This window comes from Toxorhynchites rutilus, chromosome 1 (assembly GCF_029784135.1).
Source record: "Toxorhynchites rutilus septentrionalis strain SRP chromosome 1, ASM2978413v1, whole genome shotgun sequence".
Lineage (NCBI taxonomy): Eukaryota > Metazoa > Arthropoda > Insecta > Diptera > Culicidae > Toxorhynchites > Toxorhynchites rutilus.
This window is the reverse complement of record NC_073744.1, coordinates 191,928,037-191,947,124: the sequence shown is the minus strand read 5'-3', so window position 1 is coordinate 191,947,124 and position 19,088 is coordinate 191,928,037. Positions and strand designations below refer to the sequence as shown.

The following is a 19,088-nucleotide window of genomic DNA, read 5'->3' as shown; positions in this document are numbered from 1 at the left end:
TTCTATCGAACAAAATTGTTTGTTTCTATTCGTACAATCAAATTTTCGTGCGTACTCCTATCCAAAGTAACCTTAGCCTAATGATGCACGCGATGTTGGTGCAGTGAAAAGCGCTCGCACTGAACCGAGCCTTCGCGAGTGTGACACCGCATCGAACAACAGCGAAGTGGGCGACTTCGGCGCGTCGGTCGAAAATGTAAACGCCGTTACACAGGCAGCAACCAAAATCAAGCTCCCCCCGCTGGTGGTGAAGGCGCTCGCTCTTGACAAACTCATCAGCGAATTCGCATCGATGGGTGTTACAGCAGAGTACGAGCTGTGTGGCATAATTCAGTCTTTTTCCAAGCAGTAAACATTGTTTGTTTTCCGTAATCATAAGGGCTTCGTTGGTGCCTTTGAGAATGCAGCAATTCATGAAACTGACGTTATGGCGAAGCAGGCGTTATGGTTGTGCGCCAAAAAATTATTTGGGGAATACCAAGCATCTTGAATGTCTTACTGGAATGTTTTAAGTTATTTGGGGTCACGTGCCAGTCGCAAAACTGCCTTCAACTAGGATTGCATTTGCGCTAATCTTGATCATAATGAAGCAATGCTACTGTTTTCGAGGTTGTTGATATTAACAAAAAGAGTTTATTTCGCTTGTTTAGTCACCAAGAAAGTAAATGTCGTTCTGGAATTTTGTATGTGATTAGGTTTCGTTTGTGCTCCCGTGGCCGAGTGGTTAGCGTCATAACTAACATGCCGGGGGTTCGGGTTCAATTCCCGTTCTGGTCGGGGGAATTTTTCGTCAAAGAAATTTCCTCCGACTTGCACTGTGATCACGCGTATTCTAGAGCTTGCCACTCAGAATGCATTCAAGGCGTGTTATTTGGCATAGAAATCTCAACTAAGTACTTATAAAAATGACGCAAGTAATACTACGTTGAGACGTCGAAGTTCCTCTAGGAACGTTAGTGCCATTGAAGAAGAAGAAGAAGGTTTCGTTTGCCAGTAACAAAACTTCCTCCACTTAGGGTGACAGCTGCGCTTCTCTCGAGCATGAGAAAGTAATGCAACTTTTTTCGAGGTCAGTTATATTAACAGAAGCGTTTCTTTTGAGAATAGTGCAAAATGATGAGAAGTGTTTATATTCCTAGTAGTTCAAGCCACCAATGTATGGCTCTGTATGCATGCAATACTAAATAACATGTAGCATGATATTTGATACTTGCAAGTGTTGTCATTGTTGTTGTTTCCATGCGGTGATATATTGATGTAGTTATAAGATGTGGAATAATGGTGCTGGTGCACCATGTATATAATCAACTGTAACCGAGTCTATATCAATTGCGAAAAAGGCCACCGGAACAGTGTTCGAGGTAAATTTTCAATGCATTAACATGAAATAAATTGCGACATGCAATCAGCTTGTGTATTGTTTTGCGAGGGTAAGAATGAATAATCAAACAATTATCGTCAACTGATCCTACGATGAAAAATCCATTTCAGAGATTATTCTACTAAGCAGTTGTTTTTAAAATTTCACAGCACTCTAGAATAATATCCGAAGCTATAAACAAGCGATTTATATAAAATAACAGCGTAGTTCTACGTTAACAATGCGGTCGTATCTTGGACACAACCTCCTATAATTTTTAGTGCACGAATAATGATTATTACGCTGTTCACAACTGGATGCGTAGATGCTGTCTGAAAATTGGTACCCTGCTGGTGGTATCGGTCCTGAAGCAATGGGGTGTCGTATTGCTAAAATTACGGTCATTTTGGTTAAAAATGAGTTATTTTCTACAAAAAATTGCTATTTAGAAGCTCATAAAAAATCGAAAAAATTAGATATCAAAAAACGACTATGTAACGCTTTGGATAATCTATTTTTGAAGGCTGATAAAACAAAATTCAGCCAAATCGGTCGAGTAGATCCTAAGATATTGATACCACCAGTTGAAAAAAACACGGTATTTTTTATTTCACGTTTCAAAATTCGTGCAGTAATACTATATTCCTTGAGGTGAGGTCATACTTTTGGCTGTAACTTTCCAAAGAAATCAAATATCGAAAAGGGGCATAAGCTTCCCAAAAATGCAAAAAAAAAAAATCGATTTTTTCGATTTTCCAGACCGGGGTCCCCCCTTAAGTTGTTTTTATTTCAAATTTCACTAGCTGTACCCTGTACCAGTTGTGGCCCATTGTTCTTGTATGGTAGAGAAACGAGTAGCATAACAGAGTACATGCTTCATATGAGTTTAATTTTGAAATACTTGTGAATATATATTTTTTGTTTTTCCGTTATAAGCGAATATATAGAGGCTATCTGGTTTGCTAACACGGAAACACGCGATGTACAGTTGATCAGATGAGGAACAATTCGCATCTGAATATAAACTACACGACTACAAAGATTGATCTTGAGCTTTAATAATTGTGATTGCCAATCGCCAATCGAATAAAAATAAATGGATTCGAAAACATTTCCAAATACATTTTTAGTTCACGATTTTCTAAACACTTGCAAAAAATATGTTGATATCACATAATCCAATCTACCCCAGCATAATCCAATCAATTTGATTAATTTGCTTCTATTTGATTCATATGGAATTCCAGTAGAACGTTTTACTACAGAGATGCATTGTTTCTATGGCAGAGTTACAGTGTTACTCAAAATTTTAGATGAAAAATTCTTTGTCCACTCCGGAATATGATCGATCACTGCTAATGGCGATTCATCTTCACTCTGGATTTCCGATTCATCTTTAGTCAGTAGCGCAATTCGTTTATTGATCAATACAGAATACTCAAGTTGGGCGGAAAGTTTTAAAATTCTTGAATATGGAACAGTTTTTATTTAATTTAGAATGTATCGGTGATAATATTTGAAAAAAAAAAGTCACAGAAGGTTGTGTCCGAGGGACGACCGCATAGTTGACGTAGGATTACGTTAGGCTATCTGTCGCATGCTGATTTTGGATGTTTGAAAAAATATATTGTTAAACTCTTTGATAATGATCTGATGGCCCTGAAAAGGGCCGTTTGGTTTGGTTGTTGGGTATTTTTTGTTCATTTCACCAGTGTTACAATCGAGCTTTCGGTATCAGTGATAGAAAGTTTTTTCAGCTCCAAGGCACGTTTACGAGATTGGCGCTCATATTGCGTGAACATATATTCCGACATATTTACTCGCGTAAAAATTTATGAAGCAACAAAAACAACAATTCACTTCTGTTGTTTTTTTTGGCAGCGGTAGCTTTTTCGGAGCCGCTGCTGCTTATTTCTGTTTTTATTTTAGTGGTTTTCGTTGACACCATCACGTCGAGCTAAACGGCGAATAGCAAGTTTGATACACTGGATATTGTCATGTTGAACCTTGCGATACGCTTCGATCCTCCTTTGCCTTCCTTGCCGCATGAAGTCATGTTGGTTGATGTTGATGTGATGTGACCACACTTAAAACACTAAAAACATATATGTTTATCGATCTGAGCGTCGAACAAAATGAGAAATCTGACTGAGCAGCAGCATCAGCAGAAAGAGAGAACATGCCTGAAACTTTCTGCTCATGATGTTTGCTGTTGCCATCAGTACTGGACCGATGCGGGACACAGCTCGATTGTTGATGTTAGGCCTCGATGTTTACCGCCGCTGCTGCTGCTACTGCCACTTAAGTTCGATATGAGACACAGCTCAATTGTTTGCCGCTCAGATTCGATGCTCGTCTTGAAGTTCACTGCTGCACTTTCACGATTCCAAGAAGCGTGTGCTCGCACTTCTGATGGAGAGAGCGTGCCCGAAATGCTCCGCTCGCGATGCTTGCTGCTGCCACTAGTAGAGTAGTAGTAGTTTGCCGCTGCTTATACTGCCATAGAAGCTTGATGTGAGGCACAGCTAGCCTATTGACCACACAGCTTCGATGCTCGTCTATATATTAGCCGCGTCCACTGCTGCTGCTCTCCACTGTTGTCCGTTCCACGTCCGTTGTAAAAATGAATAAAATCCACGAACGCTCCTTCCTTTTATATCATTTGGTATGTGTGAAGTAGGCGCCTCCTACTCGATTGTCATGCAGCTTGCCGGTGAACGAACGAATCAGGCGCGAAAAAGAAATGACGTCAATTTCGATCGATCAGGCCTAGGTATCTTCTGTTTGGATAGTGGTTGAGATTTTTTAATTGTTCGATTGTTAGTTACATGATATATATTATTTTATTCAACGTGAAAAATTATTATGGAGTGCCGACAACGTATGATGCAAACATCTCATCAATCCATCATGAAATGAATGAGCAATAAGCGTTTGAAATTGGACGGGTCGCTCATTTATTTTCTAACCGGGAAGCAGTTGACATACTACGCTGCGCTTTTATGTACATGAAAAACCACTTTTAACATGCGGGGGAAAAATCTTATATGAAAATTGCCAGATGTCAATGTTGCCAAGCGTAGTTATGGATGGTTAACCCTTCCGTTACGAGCGTCGTCTATAGACGACATCCGCGCGACGAGCTGTGTGTACGAGCGTCGTCTTTAGACGACATTAAATTCATACTGCTCTTCGATCACACCATCGCGATGTGCATACTTTTCGGCGCAGTGCTCCGTACAGGGGTAGCACTTCGGCGGAGCACACTGCCGTAATGAAAGGGTTAAACCGACGCCGAACCGAATAGCGATGAACGCACCCATATCACGAAATTCGACATTTAATTTGCTATTATGGTGCTACTCGCCCGTGTAGTTCGCGCAAAGGCATCGGCAAAATATTATTTTAGAAAATTCCTTGAGGCATGACCGGAGCCGTTTGCTATATATATATATATATATATATATATATATATATATATATATATATATATATATATATATATATATATATATATATATATATATATATATATATATATATATATATATATATATATCTTTCCATCAACCAACCTGACAGGATGCGGTAAGGGAGGCGAATGACATATGTATTTTTGTATTTTTGATCGTAGTTTTATATCATTTTTATGATAAGTGGAAAACAATAAATTAAACTCTTTCGTTTCAAAGCAATATCGAAAGTCCTGAAAAGGACTGGAATGGTTAAATGGGTTGTACGGAATCTGCTGCGTGCTAATGTGAGGTTTCAGTCGGATGTAGCAGTTGTTAACTTTTTGGCAGCGGTAGTTTTTTCGGAGTCGCTGCTGCTTTCCTTGGCTTTGCCATCTTCGGCTTCTGTGCGTCGGTTTGCAAGGGTTTCGTTTGCACCATCACGGTGAGCTAAACAACGGATAGCGGGTTTGATACACTGGATGTTGTCATGTGGAACCTTGCGATACACTCTTTCTCAACCGGATCCTTTGTCTCCTTTACCTCCATAACCGCATCCAATTGTATTGGTTGATGTGAACAGGAGTACCAGTAATGCACACTAGAAACACATATGTTTATCGATCTGAGCGTCCAACAAGAATGAGAAATCTGACTGAGTAGCAGCAGCAGCAGCAGCAGCAGTAGAGAAAGAGAGCATGCCTGAAACTCTCTACTCATGATGTTTGTTGTTGCCAACAGTAGTGGACCGATGCGAGACACAGCTCGATTGTTGAGGTTCAGCCTCGATGTTTACCGCCGCTGCTGCTGCTACTGCCACTTATGTGAGACACAGCTCAATTGTTGGCCGCTCGGATTCGATACTGCACTTTCACGATGCCAAGAAACGTTCTCGCACTTCTGACGGAGAGAGCGTGCCTAAAACGATCCGCTCTTGATGCTTGCTGCTGCCACTAGTAGTAGACCGGTTTCAACAACCGTTGCTACTGTTTACCGCTGCTTGTGCTACCATAGAAGCTCGATGTGAGACACAGCTCGCATTTTGACCGCTCAACTTCTATGCTCGCCTATATATTAGCCGCTTTCACTACTGCTGCTCTCCACTTGTTGTTGTCCGTTCCACGTCCGTTGTAAGAATGAATGAGATCCACGAATGCTCCTTCCTTTTATATCATTTGGTATGTGTGAAGTAGGCGCCTCCTACTCGATTGCCAGCAGCTTGCCGGTGAGAGAACGAATCAGGCGCGAAAAACGAAATGACGTCAATTTCGACCAATCAGGACTGGGTATCTCTGTTTGGATAGGGGTTGAATTTATCCAATTGTTCGATAGTTAGTTATATGATATATACTATTTTATTCAATGTGAAAAATTGTTATGGAGTGCCGTAATCGTTTGATGCAAAAATCTCATCAATCCATCATGAAATGAATGAGTAACAAGCGTTTGAAATTGGACATTTTTCACGATGCGATCGATTTTCATTTTTCAATTTGTACCCCAATATGTTCCCGAAAGACGTAATCCTACGTCAATAATTCATTTTTCGTGTCCACGTGGACATAGTCTATACCCCCTGCTCCCTCTCCGTGGACAAGCGTGGACATTTTCATACACCCTACCCCCCCCCAAAAATTGTCCACGTGGTATGTGGACAGCCCCTAAGGTGGGCCAACTTGCTTAAAGCCAGGGGTACGACTAAAACGTCAAATCCCTCATATTGCCAGTGTACCCAATATTGCTGCGGTTCACTGATATTTTGGTTCTATCAATTACTGTTGTTTACAACTCGGTCCGGTTATATAGTCGAATAGTGGCTAACTTCAAACTCCATGTTAAATGTGAACACCTCCATGTGAAACCGAAATATAAAAATCACTCATGCAGTTAGAATAAAGCAACGCATTTTTCGATTTCAATCCTCGTTAATGATATGTTGGTAAACAAATGACGCCATATTGATTTTGATTTTGGGTAGCCTATATTCAATTGATGTCCAACCCCTGCTTAAAGCACTCTTCAGCCATCTTGGAAGTCTACTGAGTTTTGTTTGTAAACAAAACACAATACGCTAGTGCCGAAGCTCGCTCCTGATCAGTCTGTCTCTATCACGCTTCAAATAATTCCCCTTCTGCTTTCTTCCGTACTGTTTTCATATACCGCTCCCCTAACCAACTTAGTGACGAAACGGCCTCATCTTAGGATATATAGGAGAAGTGCGTAATACGCACCCCCTAAGCGGGAATAGATATATCTTAACTGTGTTCTTCGAAAATAAGGTAACAACTACGTAAGTACGTAGATTAACTATCAATGAATCAATTGTTACTATTCTGCTCTTTAGATACTCTATAACAAAAGCGCTAGGAATTTCAGATTCGCTCAAATTCTAGGTTTTTCAATCATACGGTGTTAAATGGCCCAGCACAAGTATGATATGCTCCCAAGCTGTTTCTCTCAGCAACCGTGAAGCTCAGAGAAATAGCCAATGCGAATGAGAGAAGAGAGAATTACGGTATTCGCGATCAAAACAAAGGAACAGTGTAGACATCTACCTATAGTTTTGAGTTTGCGTGCTGTAAACATACCCTGTTTCGGATTGTCTCACTTGAAAGCAGTTCTGAATTACCAAAATTCGAATGAAAATAATTCCTTAATATTCTTCGAATACTTCAAACACGTAGTGCTAATTTATAATCAACTATATTTTCTCTAGTAACCCCAATGGAATGGTTATTTTCATTTATAATTTTAGTATCGTTTCTGTTCTGTTTCGTAGTGGCGAATATATTCCCACAGAAAGCATATTCTTGTTGATCCAGAATAGTAGATTATAGTGCTATTACGGAATCTACTTCTCCGTACATCAAAAGGTGTGAGGATAAACACCTACATACATACAGCATTCAGCAACAAACGCTGTTCTCGACATGAAACAGCTGTAGTACCTCATACATTCGGGGGATTATTGAAAAAATCCACAAGAATTTGGTCGGAATAATATCGCACTCTATTTCTTTTTTAAAATATTTAAATTTCTAAAGAATACATTATATAGTTTCTTCATTATTCAACTTCTTTCATTTGAGAATAAAAAAATTTCAACAAATTCATGTAGGTACTTCAATCAAATACATAGAAAACAAATAACGGAATCATCATCTATGTTAATGCATTCAATGTGAAACCATTCTTTGCATGTAATACATTTCTTCCATCCATTTCCGTTCGTTGAAGTACTGAAAAGCAAACCACATATATGGCATATGACATCCTCGAGCTTGTCGTCTTCCTCAGATTTTGGATTTCTTGCAGGTCTTTTCTTAATATTTTTGACGTAGGACTACGTCTAGCCGGAAGATATAGGGGGTGAAATGGAAAACTAGGCACTGAACAAGTAGGAAAAAAGGCAAGATTTGGAACGTTTATAACTCGAGCATTTCTCAATAGATCGCAAAGGTTTTTGCATCAATTGATAGGAAATATATCTACGCATCTATCATAACGAATAATATCTCATTTTTCTTGAGATAAATAATTGAATAATTGTGAAATAACAAGCATTGTCCAAATGCACTATGAGCCCATTTTTGATTATTCCATTTTGTGCTCCTCAAATCGTACCGACCAAAACGGGCAACCAGAGCAGCAGCGAAATAGAATGAAGCACGATTGGAAAGGAAAAAGAAAAAAAAAGAACGAAACATTGGTCGCAGTCGCACACATGCGTAATTCTCGAGCCAGTCAGTCAGCTTAAAAATCCCCGCTCCGCTGCCGTAACGATCCATTCTTTGTGTGGACACCGACTGGACAACATCGTTGCTGGACGGGCTGGACGGCGAGGGATCGAGTGCCTTTCTCAAGGCAAGAGGGCGGAGGTGGTAGCGCTAGAGTAGAATAGAGTAGAGTTTTCAAAGGGCCTTTCTCAAGGCTAGAGACGAATGAACTGCAAAAGTTTAAAGTCTCTATAATACAATACCTTCCTTCCTTCCGTAACGATCGTTCTCATCCAAACCGTACACCACATCGTTTCGCATCACATCACATCAACAAACCAACACAAGCAGCCATGTCTGGACATGGCAAAGGAGGAAAAGTGAAGGGAAAGGCAAAATCCCGCTCGAACAGTGTTGGTCTCCAGTTCCCCGTATGTGTATCCGCCAATTGCTTCACAAGGGTAGCTAGGCCGAGCGCGTTAGTACCAGTGCACCAGTCCACCTAGTCGACGTTATATAGTTTCGGCCGCCGAAGTGATCGAGTTGGCTGGCAAAGCTGCTCGCGACGATAAGAAAACCCGCATTCAGAACAGACCAGATTCGGATTCGGTGGACATCAAGACAACAGGCAGTTGCTGCGAGTGTCGAGTGGCAAACGCAATCGCAAAACGACAGCTGGTAGCGGAAGAAAAAAGTTTGTTCTTTATACAAACTGCTTTGGTGGCAAATCCAGAACAAGGCGGCATCGAGGGCGTTCGAAATGATTTTGAAATGAATTGGAACCATTCCATAAAACACGGCGCTTATCAGGGCCATTAAACCTTTCAAAAAAGAGTTTACGAAATACAGTTCAATGCATTCTAAAATATTATCCAAAATAATAATTAAACACAAATTGATATTTTCATAATTTGGTTGCCACAATATGATGAATTTGATAATTTGGCAGTTGTGCTGAGCTTATTGATGGTTTCTTTCTTTCTCGATTATTCAATTTTCACCAATTCTTAAATTGCTTCCAGATTGAAAGTACATTAATTTACATTTAGCTCGACATTTAGCTAATTGGACGGACCTGTAATGCGACATATTTAGTTGGAAATTTTTGTAAACATGGAGTTCGGGGTCTAAGTTAGGACCCAACATGTCCCAAGCTGGATGGGAAAAAAATTTCCAACTGTGAAAGCTGTACCACTGCCATCGCAAATGTTTAATTACACGTTAAAATCGCCTCCAATGCGACACTGAGTGGTGCTTCAGCATATCGCTTCTTCTTCTTCAATGGCACTAACGTTCCTAAAGGAACTTCGCCGTCTCAACGTAGTATTACTTGCGTCATTTTTATTAGTACTTAGTTGAGATTTCTATGCCAAATAACACGCCTTGAATGCATTCTGAGTGGCAAGCTCTAGAATACGCGTGATCACAGTGCAAGTCAGCATATCGCATTAAATGTAATTTACAGTACAACATGTCCCAAGCTGGATGGGAAGAAATTTTCCAACTGTAAATCCTATGGCGAGTGGCAAACGCAATCGCTAAACAGGAAGGTTTAGCCGAACAAGATGGGTATATCGAGTGATAACAAAACAATAAACTCTTTAGATTAAAGATGATTTTGTGGACACACTGTGACCCTTTTTAGTGTTTGCTTCCGAATCAGCAGTCGGAAAACGCTCTTTATTTGGAGCTGGTATACCTTCGGAAACCGCATGCAAGTTCACCGGGCTGCAACAGACTGATTGTGATCTGAATTCCCCACGCCGTAATGGTTAACCGCTTATTGTAGTGGGTCAGACCCGGGGCTTCCGCTACAATACGCTTAAAGATGCATTGACGAAGCTCATGACGCTCCTCGCCTTTGATGAGAAACCGGTGTCGGAATGATCCTGATTCAGCACTTTATGATGTAGATATTCCTTCTCCTCCCTCTTGTCGGTTTCCGAGATATTCTTCTGCGCCGTGCCAAACTTTTTGGCGGCTTTTCCATTATTCCACTAGTCTTCGGTACCTTCGTGTTTGTTAGAAACAACTGCATGTGAATCCAACGAGCGAACAAATCGTAATGAATGTATTTTTTTGCCATCGCTGCCTTTTAACGCTCTTTCGTTCGTCTCGTTGGACTCGCCCCTTTGGCTGAGTCTGCCGATTTGTCTCTATCCTGTGAGCGTGTACCGCTAAAGTACATAACGCGCAGATCCGCTGAAAAATATATCATTCTCTTTCAAACCGTAAATCAGTGTGGTTGTATGGCATCGTTTCACATCACATTGCATCAACGGATTGGTGCCGGAGCACCAGTATACCTAATAGCGGTTATAGAATTTCGGCCGCCGGAGTACTCGAGTTGGCTTGCGAAGCTGCTCACGACAATAAGAAAACCAGCCTACAGAACAGAGCACATTCGGTTCGGTGGCAACAACTAGTTTCAGCGAGTGGCAAACACAATCGCAAAACGGCAGCAGGTAGAAGAAGGAAAAAGTTGGTTTATACAGACTGCTTTGGCGGCAAAACCAGCCACCGTAAAACACGGCGTTTTTCAGGGCCATTAAACCTTTCAAAGGAGAGCTATTAAAAGTTTTTCACAATACATTTCACAATGCATTCTGAAGTGACATAATATGACATATAATATAAACCGATTTATTTTGTTTATGCTTGTTCTTGAGCTTATTGGTGGCTGAGGTCTTTTAAATTGATCATTCAGTTTTCACAAACCCATACATGGTTTCCGAATTAAAAGTGGCTTCAAATTACAACACATTGTATGCAGGATAGCATTAACGAAATTTCTCGGTAGCAAGAACTGCTTTCTTTGGTTGATAACTGATGTTGAAAATTGAAGGACGTTACATCTGCATTGTATAGAAAAATAACTAAGGAGCTACATTATGAGCTATGTATTTCCTGCTGCTCTGTTCTTATTTTGAAGGACTTTAATCCGAAGGTCATCCGTCCCTGTATTTACTGTTGGTTTTTCAGAACGCTTATAGCTCGTTTATTTCTCGACAGATCGTAGAGTTCGTCTCCAAAACCTCAGTTCTGTTTCATTTTTATTTATTTTGTTTGCGGAGACTACAAATCTTACAATTCATTCGTCTCCGAAACCACAGTTTAAGGTACGATAATATACTCAATAGTGAAATATATGATAGTGAATGAGCTGATGACCACCTATGCATTCCCTATCACAGCTATCATTTTGATTGTACGATATGTGCATACGCCGAAAGATGCCCGGCGTTGAACATTTAATAAGTACAAAGCAAAGAAAAAAATCAAGATTCAAGTTTGTAAAGAAAAAAAGGCAAAAACACAACACCAAAGGTTCTTTTCAGAACCCCCAACATGTTCATAAAGAGTAAACAGTAAACTAATCCATTTTTCAGGTAGATAGGTAGGTATTCACGCAGGAGAAGAAAATAAAACAATATATTTGAAATATATATTTAGCAAAAGCTGTTCCCGTTGTATAGTCCTACGTCACTTCGGTTATGTCCTCGACTTTACCCACCCGTCTTTTTTATATCCCTGGATGCTTGATTCTGCTTAAGCTGCTTTCGGTATGGGGAAGATGTTAGGTCCATACATTGCTACTCCTTCCGACTAGTATTGCGTTTCCTTTGGTTCCGCACTTGAGTAAGCTGAACGATATCCTTGTCCGATAGTAAAGCATCGAAATTCCTAGATCGGTTCGGCGCTTTCAGGTACTCATGATCCCATCGACGGTGTTTTGTTTGAATAAAAGATACAAATGAAGCAACATTCTCTTGGTTATCGGACAGTTTATTTTTGATTCTTACGTAGAGCCTCGTTCGTAACCAGATTGGCTGAGTTGGTGTCAATATGATCAAGTATAGGTAAGTTCATGGATTTTGCTAACAACTCTTCTGTTTTCTCACTATGCGCCGAGATAATGTTTCCATTATCATCGTACTCTAGTACGACTAGCGATGTGAACAAACCGAATTCGTCTATGAAATCAAAGGTTCTGTCATCTATGTCCCATTTCGTAGGAACACTATCTGCTTCAATTATACAATCACCGAATGCAAGACTAGCGTCGTTAGATGGATCTGTATCGTTTCCTTTTTTTTTTATCTGAAATGGCAATAGAAATCATAACAACAATATTATCGGAAAAATGAGAAAAAGTGTTACCGTTGAATGGACGTCCTAGAATGTGCGAAGGTGCAAAATTATCATCGGAAAACACTTGCCGATTAAATGGATGTACGCTGGTTTTTCGAAAACCATTTTGAGCTATGGAAAGCGTTCCAGCTGCAATAAATGCTTCGTAGACCATTGCAGCAACGTTATAGATCGTTACGTGTTTACCCATGTTTCGTTTCATGAATATGCTTAATGCTTTTGAATATTACGCTTTGAACGGTCTCATGAATGAAACATCAAGAGGCTGTGTCTTATGAGAAGTGTGAGGAGGAATAGATATGATACGAACATGATTTCGTGTAGCTTTCTCCAAAACATATAAATTTTTTGTGTGACTTGTATGGCCATCCAGGATTAGTAGTACCGGATTATCAGCAGTCGGGTGAGCGAACAACATAAAATGGTCAAACCAAAGCGAAAATGTATCGATCGTACTCCAACCACTCACGTTGCATGTAAATGCCGATTCTGTAGGTGCACCCTTTTTTAAAGCACCATTCATTCGTTGGCATGGGAAAATAAAGAAGGGGGGGGGGGATAAATTGGCCAGATGCTGACATAGCCATCGTTATTGTTGTATTGGTGCCCCTTTCTGTCGATACCAGTCTGCCAACTTGCCGTTGACCTCTTCTTGCCACAAGCTTTTTGTTTCGCGACTCAACCTGAAATATACAACAGAAATAATAATGATCACATTTATCATGACTCTATTGCTCTTCATACCGTGCTGACACCAGTCTCGTCAGCATTCCATATTCTACTTGGTGGATAAGCATGCTCATTGTAAATCAATTCCAGAAGATCAAAGAACTGAGCAACACTTTCCCGGTTAAAGCCTCTTGCTCGTGCGAGAAAGGTGTTTTCCAGTTTGCGAAGGGAAAGAGTTTGATTTCGTCGAAGGAAACATTTTAGCCAACCCACCCCAGCATGTATTCTTCTTCTTGAATGGCGTTAACGTTCCCTTGTGGAACTTTTGCCGTCTCAACGTATGCATTAACTAGCGTCATTTATTAATACTTGGTCGAGATTTCTTAAGCCAAATAACACGCCTTGAATGTATTCCGAGGGACAAGCTCTTGAATACGCATGACCACAGTACAAGTCGAAGGAAATTTCTTTGACGAAAAATCCCCCGGCCAGAACGGGAATCGAACCCGAACACCCGGCATGATAATGTGAGACGCTAACCACTCGGCCACGGGTGCACTACCCCAGCATGTCAGATTTCTTTATTGAATGGATTTTTTTTTTATCCAAAATATATATTTTTTATTAAGGCTCATATGGCGTCAGCCTAACGGGGCCGGGAGTTCAATATTTCGACAATGTTTGCTTACAACTATGTTAGTAATATGTAACCGATTACTCGCGGTTGGCTCGAGGTTAGTATTACAAGTGTTCTCATAATTGGTATGTTGCAGTCTTCGATGCTCTGTACGTGTGCCCGACACGGGATACCTCCTATTGGGATGCAGCTGACCATTAATCAGCAACGCCCCCCTAGTCTGTACCCCATATCTAGCGTGGTGCGTCTTTCTCGACTCGAGGAATCCAGGATAGAATGGTCACTAGCCGGCGCAATCATCAGCTCGTGTAGAGTTGTCATAAGCGGTACAACTTTTGGCTCTTGTTGAATGATCAGTGGACTGCACATCCTTTGGCCCGTGTATCTGTAAAGAGTGTGTGTATGTATTGCCGCGACTAAGTAAAAGTTTATCGTTTGGATAGGAGGGATATGAAACGGGGACACAACGAAGGAAACATCATTAAACGTTGACATCGGCGTTTCTGAGGAACAGGTATAGATGAAGCAGAAGATCAGGATCACGGCTACCTAAGATATCCCGGACTGAATGGATGCTGAATTCCATTTTTCTCAGCCATCTGGAAAGCTAGACTACGTATTTCACTCGGACTTAATCCATAAAAACATTCTCCCATTTCGATGGCATACATCACTAGTTGCTCTTCTTGTTGTGGCGAGAAAACTGTTGGAAACCTTCCCATCCGCTCCAATATAATCTTCACAGAATTATCAGTTTTTTTCAAATAACGAATTTCGGAATGCCAAGCAATTTTGATGCCTGGATTCTGGACATTCCATTTTGGACTGCTTTTATAGACATTGGCAGTTTTTCAACTGTCCACAACCGTCTTCGTATTATGCGATTCGTTTTTCGTGGCATCTAGAAGACGAAAACACATCAATCAGTGGAACATATTATATTTAGAAATAAATTTCTTACCCTTTTCTTCAACTGCTTTCCGGTGTGATAATTGGATGGGAAAACACTTATTCAAAACTGTTTTGACAGCGACACCATTCCTTCGCAGAGAGGAGAGAGAAGTATAGTACGCGTGATATCTAATGTACAGTATCGACATCTATATCGTATTAGAATAGCTGTGAAGTGAAGTGGCTTTCTTTAGATTAGCACGTTTACGGCAGTTCGAGATCGTTAAAATTTGAATGAAAATAATAATTTGTTGTTTTTTGAATGCCTAAAATACATAGCCCTGAGCCTTATATAACAGTTATTGAAAGAATATATTCCTATTATAATTAGGCCTCCTTTATTATTATATGAAATTATTATCAGACACTATTTTCATCCATTATTTTTTAACCGTTGGCAGAAAATGTATTACGCTATTACATAGAACTTTTATTTGTTGTGGAATAGTTAATTTTCTTTCATCTTTTTTATTTTGAAAATGTATTTATTCTTCCCAATAGTCCATCATCAAGGGGGTCTCCGTAGCCACAATGGTTGCGCGTTCGCTTAGTAAGCGATCGATCTTGAGTTCAAAACTCAGGGCCCTCATTGACCATCTTTGTGTTGTTACAGAATAGCTACGTCCACGCAACAATCATCAGCGATGGAGATCGATCCACGGTCGAAATAAGATCGATTCATCCATACAACTGCTCTGCTCTGCAAGACACATCGGGCTGCTGTTCTATAAATAACTCAACAATGATCAATCAACTGTCACCGCTGTCCGGTCTAACTGGATAATGGAAGAACAGATAGAAAACTCTTACGCCTAAATGGCTATTGTGTGAATGTACCATATGTAATGGTATAGAAGGAATACTGGCGAATGGCAACTGTGTGTAATGTGCTTATTATAGATATGATAATCATGTGACATGTACACGATTAAAATTCGGCTCTGTTACAGCTAAAATGCTAATGAGCCTCAAATAAATAAATGGGATAAAAAAAAATAGTCCATCATGGTATTCCCTTCATGCCCGCCAGCTAGGAGAAGGATTAGTTCCTTCAGTGAAAGGGTTCTCTCAGTTCGCTCTGCACTCTTTTTCCCGCCTTCTCTGAGCACACAATATAGATGCCAGATGTGAAGGCATGTTATCATTTTGAACTTATTTGATTCCGTGAAAACATTTTAAACTTATTTTAAAGTATGGGAAAACATTTGTATATGTGATTTCTCGAACATTGTACAGAAATAACCTTATGAAGTGCGTATTTTTGATCATTATGATTAAATTTAAACACAATTGTTCGTGTCATGTAGAGATATTTGAAAAAACATCTGGCATCACTCGCATATGAGCTGTTTCTCTCATGAAAATATTATCTGGCCAAAAGGGAGCAAACTGCCCTGGTCGAGGGTATGCCGTATTGCCCGAAGTTAAGCTGATGCGGAAAATATCAAAGTGAGAAGGAAATGTATCCTTTCTCACAGTTTTCTCCATTTCAGACATTCACCGGTGACTCAATTCACTAAATATGACTTCAAATTGTCGCCTCTAAATCGGTTTTCATCAACAAAAACCTTACAGAAATGATGTAGAAAATTACATCAAAAATCATCCCGAGAGAAAATTATTTTTATTATTTTTTTTAAAGAACGTTACAAATGTCAAACTTGCGTAGTAGGATACTATCATTAGCCTTCAGGATTGCTCATAACAATTGCAGTTATATTCTTGCTGGTTCCCGAGAAATTCAAGCGGGTCAAATTGCCCGGTAGGGGCGTTTCAAACACATCTCCTTCACTTGCCGGAAAGGGGAGCGATATTATCCTCAAAGGAGAAAAGTGAATTCGAAAATCAAATCCGCGCGGATCAACCATCGATTCAAATGGAATTGCAAGGATGAAGGTTCATTCGGAGAAAACAATGTTTACTCTCTCATAGTTGGATGTATCTCACTATTGAAGGAATACAACGGGAGATTAATCCTAAAATTTATACAGGAATATTCCGACAACGAACACAAAACAATTTATTCATTTATGATCATATCATTATAGTGTTATATGGAGCGATTAGCTTCGACAAAATAAGTCAGTCAGGTGGAAAATTCAGCGTTCACATTGTTTCAACTGTCATACCCCCGGATTAGGCATCAATTCTATGTCCAATCGATAGTATCGATAGGACAATAAGGGCTCTCCCGCGCCACGAATGATTACTCGGAATAACGGAACACAATTCACGGTGTTCGAGACGTATATCGGATGGAATTAGTGACGGCAAACGGCTGGATATCCGAATATCGGATATCGACAGCCGTGTTTCGCTGAATTTGTGCCAGACAACCAGCTTTCGTGGTGACCGTAAATTGTGACACAACGATGTTGTGTTCGGTTTCAAATTGCAGCGCTACGAAGCACTTTTCGCGACTGCACCATCGCTCAAAACCGCACACACAAACGTATGCACGCGGTTCCAATTTCCAGCAGTTAATTCCCTCAAAATGATTGCCACATCGCGACATCGCGACGGCACCTGTCGTGCAATTTAGTGATTCTCACGAGGCGGGACAGCAACAACAGCAGCAGCATCGGAGTGAGCTCCATCAAATTGATTCGAAAATTCTTCCAAACGCCAACGCGTGCCATGTGTTAATTTTAGCCACAATTTGTTTACGGATGGGAAGACCGGTTCACCCTTGCATAATCACTTGTATTAGCGCGACCGATTCATAGTTGTCATCGACGATTACACCTGCTAATCTCACACGTGCATTAATTTCGCATCTCCTCCGATTCTTTCCAGGTGATCAAACCGGTGGCAATCGTAATTGCCAGCGCTCCTCATTGGCGGCGGTTACGAACTGCAGCCCCGATAGTGCAATCGATACCACCTCCGCTGTAATCTACGGCGACGACGACGACAACGACGACAACAACAGCAACGACACTGAGCGCAACAAAAGTGACAGCGGAGGCAAAAGAAACCCTACCACCTGCGGTTACGACGACAAATCCAGCGCCAAGGCGAAGACGCGCCGCGGAGGAACAACCACTCGCTCGTCGTCTTCGTCCTCATTCCTTGCCGGAACGGTCGCCGCGACCGATCAGGTGAGTGTTTCAAGGGTTACCATTGCCCGCGCGACGCGTGACCGCGAAATTACAGTTTGTTTGTTTTCGGTGCTTTATTCGAACATTCGAACTTCCCATGGGTGATGTAACGATGTTACACATTTACCATACGGTTAAAAAAAAATTAACTGTAGACTAACCAGGTGTATGGCACGATTATCGCTATCTCACTCTATCTACCGTCATCGCATATCTCACTATCCCTCTGCTGTAAAAGTTCATCATCGACATCACGATATGTCAGATGCTAAGATAAGATCAGACAATAGGGGGTCTTTTACGGACCAAATTTCTGTCAGATACGGACCAAATTTCTGTCAGTCGTTCTGATTTCTGATTGGTCGATTTCGATAAATTTTGTAAACAAAGTCGATTTTTCCAGTGTTGCCAATAAAAATAAATTACGTTGGGTTTGTATTGAATTTAGAAAAAAAATGAATTTAATTGATATTACGATACTTAGTTTAGAGGAAATGTGAAGGAATTGTATACACGTTTTACCTAATTATTTTGTTACTATATTTTGATTGAATTGAAAAATTTATATATATATATATATATATATATATATATATATATATATATATATATATATATATATATATATATATATATATATATATATATATATATATACATCCATTTCATGTCAAACCGATATAGTGCTCCTCAGATTTTCATGAAAAGTGGTAGTTTCTTTCTTTATTGCAAAATATTAGACCCGTATTTTTTATTTTTTCGTTAGGGTGACCTTTTCTTATTTTAGGGTGGTCCGAAAAATCATTTTTTTCAACTTTTTCCTAAAAGTGCCTTTTTTAAAAATTCATAACTTTTGAATCACTGAACCGATTTAGATGATCGATATATCAAATTGAAGCCAATTAATCTTTTTTGGAAAAATATTAGGCTTGCCAAGAAATCGAATTTTGTTTTCGTAACTATTGATTGTAGTTGTTTTTTGTTATTTTTATGTTTTTTGTTTTTATGTTTTTATATTTTATGTTTTTTCTTGAAAGCTGAGGATTTATT

The 19,088-nt window shown here is 40.0% G+C and overlaps 1 protein-coding gene across 7 annotated transcripts in view; it reads left to right on the top strand.

Annotated features, from left to right (window-relative positions):
- LOC129762697 (uncharacterized) overlaps nucleotides 1–19,088 on the top strand; it is a 458,495-nt gene that overhangs the window by 340,127 nt on the left and 99,280 nt on the right. For all 7 annotated transcript variants that reach the window (XM_055761194.1, XM_055761195.1, XM_055761196.1 and 4 more), the window contains one exon: nucleotides 17,734–18,038. In XM_055761194.1, the coding sequence (XP_055617169.1) occupies nucleotides 17,734–18,038 (305 nt within the window). The remainder of the gene's footprint in view (nucleotides 1–17,733; nucleotides 18,039–19,088) is intronic.